At 41.2% G+C, this 12,011-nt stretch overlaps 1 protein-coding gene across 1 annotated transcript; it reads right to left on the bottom strand.

Moving 5' to 3' along the window:
* Nucleotides 1–1,972: 1,972 nt before the first annotated feature.
* LOC111226221 (refilin-A-like) lies at nucleotides 1,973–10,972 on the bottom strand. Its single transcript, XM_022751342.1, has 4 exons — nucleotides 10,736–10,972; nucleotides 10,250–10,610; nucleotides 4,843–4,952; nucleotides 1,973–4,707 (listed from the first exon to the last, which is right to left on the bottom strand). The coding sequence occupies exons 2-4, from the start codon at nucleotides 10,466–10,468 to the stop codon at nucleotides 4,374–4,376; spliced, it is 663 nt and encodes a 220-aa protein (XP_022607063.1). The 5' UTR covers nucleotides 10,469–10,610; nucleotides 10,736–10,972; the 3' UTR covers nucleotides 1,973–4,373.
* Nucleotides 10,973–12,011: the final 1,039 nt, after the last annotated feature.

The following is a 12,011-nucleotide window of genomic DNA, read 5'->3' on the forward strand; positions in this document are numbered from 1 at the left end:
TTCATGGTCTCAGAGTCACGTCATTTATTGGTATGTGTTTGTGTTGGTTGTTTGACAGACCCAAAGTAATGAAGGTAAAGTACCACCAGGGGGCGGTATAAGCATTTTTTTTTTACAGTTATACATTGACTACGTTTGACCCAAAGAATTCAGGGAGAGATGCTCAATCACTGCATTTATTAATTTTGCATAAATTGAACAAAATAAGATCAGATCCAGCCCTGACCCGCGTTAATGTCGTAGTTAAGCTGATCGTGATGATGAGCCGAGTCTGCTGCGGTTGTTGAACTAAGGTGCTGTTCAGCTGCTACTGATCTGGTCTCCTGTGATCTGCTGTGCTATCATTCAGCTCGTATGAAGGTCACACTGCGTCTCCGTTATGATCCCCTCCTTACATAACTCCCATGAGCCCTACAAGGATACGATGTTATGAAATTAAGTAGGCCTACTTAGACGTGTGAAGAGTGAAATATGACTCTAATTTGTCTTCCCTCCTCCATTTACAACATGTAAGACCTTTGAAAAATACGCTGCTTCCAGTTACAACTGCTACATTTTTGACAACTTACTTGTTACTTTTCAGTTTAAGATTTGCATATAAAAAATGATTATCCTAAAAAATCTAATGCATGGGAATAGATTACACTACCCTCTAGTATATAGATTTGTTAAAATGAGTTTACACATTAATGCATCAGTGTATGATTGTATAATATTATAAACCATACAGTACTCTCAGAGAGGGAAGAGGGAAATTTCCAGAATACCTTTGCTTTTCATACTTAAAACACATTTTCCTCTTGCTTATGTACTTTCACTTGAGTAATACTTTCAATTAATGACTTTTAACTGAGTATTGTCACAGTGTGATGTTGCTGCTTTCACTCGAGTAAAGAACCTGAATAGCCCTCCCACCGCTGCTCCAGACTTTCATGTAAACTTCAAGGTGCCAATGTGTTTTTTTTTTTGTAATATTTAGAATCTGTTCATTGTTTGTGCAACTGCGACCCGCTGATAAAAATGTTGCTCCACCACAAGTGGCCCACAAAGTCCTCAGTGTACCTTTAAGTTTCTGATGAGGTATTTTAATTGTGTTCTGTATTTGCTGTGGAGTATATATGGAGACTGCTGAGAGATGAAGAGCAAATTTGGGCAAGTAAACCATCTCTGAGGACATCAGATAAAACATTATTTATGTTGCAGGGGCTTTTCTGCACAGGAGGAAAACAGTTTTCATGGATCCCCACCGTCTCCGTCCCTGAGCACAACTTTACATCCCTTGATTTATGGATAAGAAAGTTGCTGACTTAATATTCAGTCCTTTATTGACCATATTGGGGATTTTTAAAAGAATACTTTGTGCACTGATATATCAAGTTGAAGCTTTTATAACTTCAACATGATGTATCATATGATCTGGAAAAGAGCAATTTCATCCAGTCAGTTGTTTCATAAATACCGACTTTCACCAGGAACCAAAATATCTCTGTGGTCAGGTCCAGTTTGCTGTTTCACATCAGTCTTATCCAACACTGGAGACTGCATGATGTGAGCTGCTGTGGAGATCCTGAGGCACTGTGGTATCTATTATTTTATTTCAATGTGAAGCAGTGAATGCGCTGAGGCAGAGGGCCTGAAGAAGAATAAAAAAATATAACTCTCCAAATACTTACGGCCTGATTGATAGATTGATTTTGTTTTTGTTCTGAAATTCTGCTTAATGAACATGCCTTGATTCTATTTTTACAAGGGATATTATTATTATTGTCTGAGGGTTTTCAACAGGATGCCGCACCATATTAACTGTGTGACCCGTCCCACTGTGTGTCTGGAGAACTTCCTCTTTCTTTCAGAGGGCCAAAATTAAACCTGTAGTAAGCAGGGAAATACAACATCCTGTGATCAAAATCAAGTAACAAATGCACTCAAAACAACAGAATTAGGGTTTGGGAATTTCTTTTTTTTTTTTATTCATTTAGGATATACATCTTTTTAAATTATTTTCCTTGATCAGAACAGGAACAATGATTGACGTACAAAAATATAAAGAGAATTATGAAGTGCCTCGATGCCACATATACAACAGGAAAATATATTACAGTAACAAAATCAAGTGTTAGGAAACACAAAAGTATCTCACAGAAAACCAACAACGTGTTTAACTTGACACCCACCGACTTTCTCTCATCAGTCTCTGACATTTCACAGACCATCAACACATAGCAAAACTCTCCACCATCTTACCAGGGACTTCACTGTTCTGTATAAAAAGTCATCTCTTCTATATTTTTTCTTTTGAAGGAGCAGATCTGACTTTTCTCCTGTTGTCTTGCTACTTACTGTTCCCTCATTAAAGCCCAGTACCTATCCCACAGTACTGATGCACCGCCTCATCTTCGCGCCCTCCGCGTCCTCTCCACTCTACACATAGGGTATTTCAAACTACAAAATAAAACAAGATCACAAGCTCAAGACCTCAACTGAAAATCGGGAATACACATTTGCAATGAATAAAAACAGATACCTAAGAAAATTTGAGGTAAAGTCTGAAGTTTCAATATTTGCTGTGTTCAGTATCTAAATATATATATATATATATATATATGTATATATGTATATATATATATATATATGACACATAAAGAAGTCATGAAAACGCTCTATAAAAATCTATCTTACATTTTCAACAGGGAAATCTAATGTGGTTTCCCTGCTCGACTTTTTACATGTTGGTGATAACAGAAGAGTTTCATGCTTTTGAACAACCTTCACTGACAATTTGTTGACATGTGAAAACTTGAAACGCCCGGCTGCGTCAGCTACTCGTAAACTCACACCTAGTTATAACACAAGTGCTCACTTAGTGGAGATTTACACATACACAAAAGGTGATGTGTAAATTGCATCACATAGTTCTTATGTAGGGACTGGTTGTTAATAGACACGTATGCCCAGTAACTGCCAACTGTTACATAGCTAACTGAACCGACGGACAAAGCTAATGCTAAGCCTGCCAACATTTGACCCACATTTGCAAATTATTATTAAAGTTGTGATGCTGCAGTGACTTTACCAGCTAAGTTTCAATGGTGCGATATGATTCAGCAAATCACCGGTTTGAAGTTAATGACTGGTTACTTTCTAAGTGATGCATTTATGAGTAGCTGGTGCAGCAGCTGAAACAGTGATACGTCGATCGCACTTGAAGCGTCCAGGTACTGACAGGCTGCAGCTGGAAACACTTCTTGTTTTTGTGTTTGACTCTCTTGGAGAAGCCGACAGGTGAGCGCCACTGCATCAGTACAGTTTGTTCCGTACCAAGAGTTGTGACAGAGAAGTGTCACTTCCCTCTGCTTGTTTACTTTTTTTTCTTTGGCAAAAGCAGGTTAAAAACAGAAAGTAAACTATGCAACGATTGCCACTGTTCTCAAAGGCCGTGTGTGTTGTCAATCTAAATTGTTGAATGTTGCTCTGCAGCCCCTCAGCACCTCCTAGAGACCAAACAAGAACCTGTTTACCAAAACACCCTTAACATTATCATTATCTTAAACTAAAGTATTGAAATTAAGTTGAGTTTAACAGGCGTTAAAAACCTAAACTGCAGTGATCCAACCGGGTTGAAAAGTACTGTTTTTAGATTTTAAACCATGTTTTCAGAGGCTTTAAATATCTCCCTTTTCAAATATTCTTTTGTTACTGTGCTGTGATCCTTGTTTTGATTAGACTTCAGTCTTAACTCTAACAAAACAAAAGCGTTCTGCCTCATTGTGTGGAGTTATTACAAAGAGATAAACTGTCTTTGGTCCAATTTTTCAAATGCAGTACTGAAATTCTCCCCCTGCGATGCCAAGCCCACTCAGAGAACTGTGATATATAGAAAACAAGTGCAATAAAGCCATATTAGAAAGCTTTGCATTGGTGTGACTGGGTTTGCGCGAGCTCCCACGACACGTCATCCTGACTTTTCTCTACATACACAGACATCTACAATCTGATCGTTACCTCCACTGAGGTTACAATCCAACCTGAAGGACAGCAAAGGCCACCAATTTGTCAGCTCTGGTATTAAATAAGACATTAACCATTGAAGTGCAGCTTTAGACTGCCAGAGGACCAACCCTCCCTTTTTAAAGACTGCATCAGTAGAAAGTCTAAATACACTCAGGTGAAATGTCACTAAAGGGTTTCCCAGAGTTTCCTCCATGGCGAGTAAAGATGAACAGAGCAGGGTTTTTAGTTGCTCCAGGTATTACTTGAAGTATTTCCCTTTCAATATTTGCCTTCCCAAGTTCCTCTTCCTCCGAAAAAAAGAAAAGAAAAAAAAAAAACCACCCGGTCGCCCTCTCCCTGTGCGGGCTGGCCCGGTCCGGGCTCTACAGGTCCTCTGTGTAGATGATACAGGGACTAGTATCCTCACTCGACTCCAGCTGCACCGTGGAGACAAACCAGCGGCGGGAGCCTGTGGCGTTGTAGTTGAGCGTGGTGCGGTAAGTGTTCTTGGCGTGTTTCGGGTAGATGATGGTGGTGCTCTGGTAGCTGATGGGCCTCTGCCGTGGCTCCAGGTACACCTGGGACTTGTAGCTCCTCCAAGTGCAGTTCCGCACCGCCACCACTGTCTCGCTGAAGGAGGTGGCCGTGGGAACGGGGGCGCAGTAAACTCGGTCCCTGTAATGCTTGTCAGAGTCATACTTGACCTCGGAGTTGCACCTGGAAAGGAGAAAATGACTCTTTAGAAACACATTTAAAACTGATCACTAGGTGGCAGTGTTGAAAAGACAATATTGATCTACACTAGTGAACAAAGCTCTATATTGACTACTGTGTCTCAGGGGGTTCCCTTACTTGATTTCCTGCTCTGGTTTGGGGTTGACCTCGATGCTTTCTCCGAAGAACACGGGGTACATGCGAGTCTTTGGGTCTGTTCCTGTGGAGTTCAGCAGCAGGTAGGGCAGCTGTGCAGGAGACACACAAGAGTCACAATCTCACACAAACATCAATCACCTGCTGAACTGTTTGTAACCAGCCTGCCAACGTGTCCATTCAAGGTAGTGCTGTAAAAAAAAAAAAAAAAAAAAATCCCAGCATGGTCGGGGGGGTTTCAGCAGAGCCAAATTAAAAACACAGACTCGCCATCCTCCCTCGTGAGAACTCGCCTCGTCGATGGCACGACTATTACTACAACAACAATTAGACAGGAGAGCGCAGCAGTCAGGGCCACACTTCCATTTTAATTCCGATAATTGCAGTGTGTGGGTCCAGCCAAATGAAGTGTTGGTGGGAAGTCTCTTTCTCACCAGCTTTCACTGCAGCTCAGGCTGGCTTGAGATATGTGACCCAGACACAGCCTGTGTTTGTGTGTGTGTGTGTGTGTGTGTGTGTGTGTGTGTGTGTGTGTGTGTGTGTGTGTGTGTGTGTGTGTGTGTGTGTGTGTGTGGACTGAAAATAGGCTCACAGATGTCAGGGCCGACAGTAGTTAATGAAATGGGAATTCACTTGCAAGAAGTTTGTCTCTGGAGCAGCTGGTAGTCAGGCTGAGTGGAGATGATGCTGTTTGAAAATGATAACCAGGTGATACTCATGGATTCAGTTTCTGCTACAGGGAGGTCAGAGGTCTCACGGGGACTTCAGCCAGAGTTAACTGAACGACCTCTAATCACAGACACATGTCATGCCCTTGTCGCATTCCCTCTTGGTTCTTGTTAATTCAGATTTTTATGGGTTCAAATGATCAAGCGTGTGTGATGGCCTCTCTCTACCACATCTGATCGTGGCCATCCTCACTTCCATAAACCCTCGAGTCATCAGAGCTGTTCGACTCTGTTCAGCCCACACACACACACACACACACACACACACACACACACACACACACACACACACACACACACACACACACACACAGATGATTTCTGATGCATAAAATACTTTTGGACACTTCAGATTTCCTCCATGGCTGTAGTTTAATTGTATCATATGTTCTAGGGCTGCAGATAATCACGTTGTTCATAATATGCAGATTATTTTCTCTATCAATTGATTAATAGTTTGGTCCATTAAATGTCAAAAAATAGACAAAAATGTCCATCACAATAACCTCAAGCCCAAAGTGAAATCTTCAGATTTACTTGCTTTATTTGACCAAAAGTTAAAAAAAAAAAAAAAATGTGTAGTTTATTATTTCTTCAAAATCAACTAAACGATTATTCATTCTCATAAAAATTGCAAATCAATTTTCTTTCCATTCAGTATTTTATTAATCAACTAATTGTTTCAGCTCTAATACGTTCCTGTATGAATAATTGAGTGAACAATACGTGAAGCTCCAATACAATAATATTGAGAACCACAAACACATACTTAAGTTCTTATAGGAATCATATGAATGTTACTCAATTCATTTTCATGGGATTAATTTGTAATCTAAGTTTCAAGCAGCGTACAATACAACAAGTTTACCTCAGATAGGCTGCTGGTGACACAGTGTTTGTATAGGGAGGGGGGGGGGCAAACTAACTGTTTGAACCTTGCAGGTGTGTTTGTGTATTGACCTTTGACCTCTCCATAACTATAAGGAGATAAACAGAGCCGCACCAATCAGAAACACAGATCCTATCGTACACTGCGACGTTCAGGTAGCGACTGAATGTTTTCTTTCTCCAAATGCCGTCCAATCTGAATCAAATGGCACCCCGACCACAACTCCGGCACCTCTCACATTACACAGGGGAGGCTGTCACATGCTGCGGTTTGGCCGCTGTGAAGTGCACATGCCGCTACAGGGGACGAGCAAGAACAGGCCAAGGGTACAGCAGATCGCCGTGTGAAGCTCGTCTTACCTACAGCCTACAATCATCACCACACACTCTCTGGATGGTGGGACTGGACTTGCACAGCTGTTAGTTTTGCCACGCAAGACTGAAAAAAAAAAAGAAAAAAAAAGGTTCATATTCAGGCCGTTGATTTTCTGCTGCTGGCACTTCACGACCTGGAAACACTGAGCGAGAATGCGATTGTCCCCTGCTGCTCCGGCACGGAGAGCATCCCAGGTATTTCTCCACGGTTGCGTTCTGGCAACTTCTGCAAAGCAAACACTCGTGAATGGAGGATAGGTCACCTTCAGGCAGCGGATCCCGCAGTATGCACATAAAGCATGAACCCCCCTGAGAGCACATTTCTGCCCAGGAAAAATAGTCTGCAGCTGAGCAACCCACACAATGTACAATGCACAATGCAGAGCTGCGGAGAGAAAACGCCAACTCAAACACACTCTTCCGAATGCTGGCTGTTCGGTGAAGAGATGCACCCGACTTTAACATCCTGCGTTTGCAAGGACGTTAATGTGAGAGCATCAGTATCACACAGTGAGGCAGATTTAGAAAAGGTCATGAGATCTGTCTCCTGCCTGTCCTCCTGGATAATCCAGCGACAGTTGAGCCACCTCCTTGAACTGGACGTGTACATAACCTTATCCAGCTCTGAAATATTCAAGATTACATAACCACACTATTTTTCATGCACTTAGTCCGTCTTGTAAATCTATTCACATGTTAAGAGATCCAAGTGTAAGATTAATTATCCTGCATCTGCATAAATTTGAACCAAGTCTGAAAACAGACAGGCCATCTGGATGTTTACCCACTTTTAATTTAGAAGTGAGAGCTCATCAAACACTTATGCAATGGCCTGCAGCCGCGCTAACAAGCCCCTGCACCTCAAAATAGAACTTGAGGATTGTTCTTAGGTGGCACACAAAAACAACACAAAAATAGATTTGGAAAGAGAAAAAAACAAGCACACGTATGCCTCCCCTCATCCTGCTACCAGACATGTTCTCATACCGCTCAAAAAACCTTTTTTCTCTGATGGAAAGGTTTGATTTTTTTCCACACACATGAGCCCATAGACGGGATTAGAAACACAAGCAGGAGCAGCCCCTATCAGGACTGATCTGTAAAAGGGAAACCACAAAGCAGGAGTCTTTACTAATCTGAATCTCCAGAGGATTAGAGGATCTCTCTCCTTTTCTGTTTCAGGCCTCAGCAAACCGATGTCAAGCAACTCCCAGGATGCAGTGCTGCATTTCTGAGGCCTCCCTCAGACACTTTAAAAGCCACCCCGACCTGCGCAGGCATGTTCTTAAGACTTTTGAAACTGGGAGTGACCCTGGAAATGATTTTCAATCAAATCAGTCTTGTTATGTGTGACACACAAATGACTGCAGGACGTGTCATTAAAATGTATTTGTCCTTCAAAAGAGCAGAAAGTGCATCAATTATCATAAATCTTAGTTTCCATGGAATATATTCTGCAGAATCATGTTATTTTCGTTGGACTGTCCCAAGCTAAACAAGTACTAATATTTGCCTTGGGGGGCACTGACAATTTGGTTCATTTAATGTACAATTGTTTCACATATTGTTGCAAATTTACTGTATATTTGTGCAATTTTTGCTTATACAAGTACATTGTTTGTAATTCAGAGAGCTATTTATGCTTTTAAAGAAATAAAACTTGAAAAGAAAAGTTTAAGAGTGAACCTGTGGACTTCCACAGTCGTGTTGACTGGGCTTGCTGGTTCATGTGAGATCTGAACAGGAACTGGTTGAGGCTGATAGTGAACAGTATTGTTACCAATAAGGTCGCCAGCGGCTGGTCACGGATGGATACTGAGGCTACATAAACAGAACCAAATGAACAGGATCGGTTTTTTACTGTTTGTATTGCTACCACATCCACACACACGGTGAACTGAACATGAATACATCAAGCAGGACACTGGCTTCCAGATGTTGATGTATTTTTAGCTTCAAGCAATCATTCATTTACATTCATTTTGAGGCTGATATTAATAAACTTAATAGCATTCTCTGCAACTTTAGTTTGATACTTAACTCAATTTCCAGTTTTTCTATTTGAGCCTGTTAATGTTCACACATTAGGGATACAAGAGGGTCAACAGGTCACACAAACTCTAAAGAAATATTGACCAAAGTTAGCCGTCACATGACTTTCAGACTTCAGTACTCAAGTTAATGTCCAGATAGAGGAACCAGAGTCACAAATATGAAATACAAATACAGATGGTCCCATAAATAAGAGAGACTATGACTGACAGCGACTATGACTGAAACTATCTGATACAGTGGTTCACAACTTGGGTGTTGGGACCCCCCAAAGAGTTCGTAAGCTACAGGGGTCACAAGATGATTAATGAGAAAACAAAGTTCTAGTACACAAATGCTTAAATTGTTGCTTTTTATGATGAAATACTGTAGAGGAAGGCCTCTATTCAGAAGAAACAGTCTGAGAATTCGTGAAAGTGCTTGTGTCTCTAAGTGGTCACTGCTTCTCTTTAAAGGGTCACAACCAAAAAGGTTGGGTAATAAGTACTGGTCATTAGAGTGGTTTCGACAGAGGACACAGAGCTGCTCCTGGTGGCTTATTTCAAGGTTTATGGAGCTGAGAGCCTGACTGATCATCTTAAAGGTTCCCACTGACTATAAATGTATCAGCCCTGTAATATCAGATATGAAAGACCTAGTGGAAGAAGCATAATCCAGATTTTTTCATATCGATCCCCCACTGACAGACCACCTGACTGTCCTGTAGGTGAGGGGGAAGAGACCTGATCAGAGTGGTCATCCTTGCACTCTACACACCTTCACTCAGATTCATGCTACTGAGTGAAGTAAAACTGTTATAAAACTTTATGGCATCTTGTTGGGAACCCCTGGAATCCTGGCAAGGACCCCTGGGAGTCCCTGGATCCCAGTTTGGAAACCCAGCTGGGCCTGATCAACTCACTGACCCTTATGACACCATGTAGTCAGGGCCCAGCTGATGCAGCAGAGTGAAAAAGAAGACATTTTACTGGATTACTGAGGGCCAGTGGCATCTTCAGCATGAGTGCAACATCAGAGGTTTGCAACTAAGGAATTCCGGACAGAGACAGAGAGAGAGAGAGAGAGAGAGAGAGAGAGAGAGAGAGAGAGAGCTTCCAGATGTTGGGTGAGTAGGACTGGAGTGAAATCTGGTTCTGGCCAAACAATAAAATGCTCTCAGATTTTCAGTGTCCCTCACAGCAGCCTCATTATTTGGCCATTACGTCCTTTTATCCTTTAATTCAGTGTGTCAATGATCTGACTGACAGCAAAATGATTCTGGACACAAAACAGACCCGAGTCTGTTTGATTTTACTAAATTAATTTCAATTCAAACCATACAGGAAGTTCAGCGATGTGTTCCTTACCAGTTTGCCTTCTCTGCTTTCCTTTTTATAATATCCATGATGGCTTTCGACGGGGGTCGTGCAGCTGCTGGAGCGCGACTCGATCAGACCCGGAGAGAGGGAGCAGAAGGGCGGACTGGGACTTGGGGGCAATCCCGAATCCGGACTGTCGAGCAGCCCTTCACGGTTCTTTCCTTTAAGGCTATCATCCATCGCTTGTAAGTGTAGGTGCCCCACCATTTCTGGGACGGCTCAATTCAAAAAATACCCCAGACGAAGTCGCACTGACTATTTTTTTTTTTAAGTCTTGAAGCGCTCCGAGCTGCTGCGCGCTCCTGCGTCGGAAAGAAACAGTCCCGGTCGAACTTTCTCAAGACGACTTCTGCAAGCAGAGAAGAGGGGGGAAAATCAGGAAATGGCATTTAACCGTTGCCCAGACATCGACTGTGGACAAAACCCCACAGTGATATCAACTCAGCCTTTATTTGTCTTCAAACTTTACTGTACCTGCGCCTGTGAAGTATCCACCTTTAATCCCGAAAGATATTCCAAAGAGGCGTGAAAGGTCACAAACTTGACACAGCAGTTATGTATTAACTACTCTTAATTAAAAAAAATGAACAAAAACGTTGTAAAACTCGCGCAAAATCAAAAAGTCGACCGTGCGTCTGGCACCGATCTGGATGAGAGCTCCTCTGCTCTGCTCTGACTGTGTGTGAGTGTCTTTGTGAGTGTGTGTATATGTGTGTGCGCTCTCCAGTGGAGAGCTCCCTCTTAATGATCCTGGCAGGCTTTTTTTTGCACCTGGATCCAGTCCAGCCCCCATGATCTGGATCACTTCCATGTACAACCGACAGGGGCGAGCACGTCCTCCTAGCTCCTGCTGCACAGGGTGTTTATGACAGGAACCCTGCTGAAATGCCCTTGAGCAAGTTATCCAACTCCCCCTCTGCTGGAGCTGGTGATGCCATCATATATAAAATATCATTATTTACCTAGTTGTTAAATAGTTAGAAATTGGCAATTAATGATGTAACACTATTAGCAGCAGCAAGTTATTACATTATAATAGTGATAAACTATTCATAATTAACAGTTAGCTTTTAATAAGTCAGCTGGTATTCATTCAATTTATTGACACGTTATTAGTAATTAGCAGTTAATAAAACTATTGTTAATTAAAAGTTAGTGATCTGTTGATTAAGAGTAATTAATGTGTCACTTCCTCAGAGCAATCAGATATTGAATTAGCAGTTAGTAAGCACTGTTCTTATGAAATAGTGATTATCGATTAATGATACATCACTAGTCATAATTTGTGAATTATATATACTATATTATTTAGTTAACAATTTGCAGTTAATAGTGATATTACTAGTCATAAATAGCAGTTCGTTTCTGTTTTGTACCTCATTGAAACATAAACTTTTTTAATATCATTGACTCAATAGACTTTTTTCTAGTGACACCCACAGGATAAATTTTACATTTTTATCTTACTTTTTAAGACTTGAAGTATTTCAAACGTGTTAATCTGTCCTATATTTTGTGATATTGTATTGTTATATAACCTGGTAAGCAGTGCACTGAAACCTGAACTGAAACCTCTTACAAGGCAGACCTGGCCAAGCATAAAAAAGTTGCAGATAGAAAAATCCAAGTCAGAAAAATAACTAAAAGAAAACTAAAAACCCAGAATAAACAGATTATACTAAAATATGGCTAAAAGTAATATAAGAACAGACTGTTGATAAAGGAGTCATTTACCATATAATTTACAGTT

This window comes from Seriola dumerili, unplaced genomic scaffold (assembly GCF_002260705.1).
Source record: "Seriola dumerili isolate Sdu_G_001 unplaced genomic scaffold, Sdu_1.0 BDQW01000017.1, whole genome shotgun sequence".
NCBI classification, from domain to species: Eukaryota; Metazoa; Chordata; class Actinopteri; order Carangiformes; family Carangidae; genus Seriola; species Seriola dumerili.

Bases quoted from the DNA above. Each gene is read 5' to 3' on its own strand.
- LOC111226221 (XM_022751342.1), bottom strand. From the start codon at position 10,468: ATGGTGGGGCACCTACACTTACAAGCGATGGATGATAGCCTTAAAGGA. The intron at 4,953-10,249 runs GTAAGGAACACA...TCTCCTGCACAG, and splicing joins AAAGCAGAGAAGGCAAACTG to CTGCCCTACCTGCTGCTGAA. The intron at 4,708-4,842 runs GTAAGGGAACCC...TCTCCTTTCCAG, and splicing joins AAACCAGAGCAGGAAATCAA to GTGCAACTCCGAGGTCAAGT.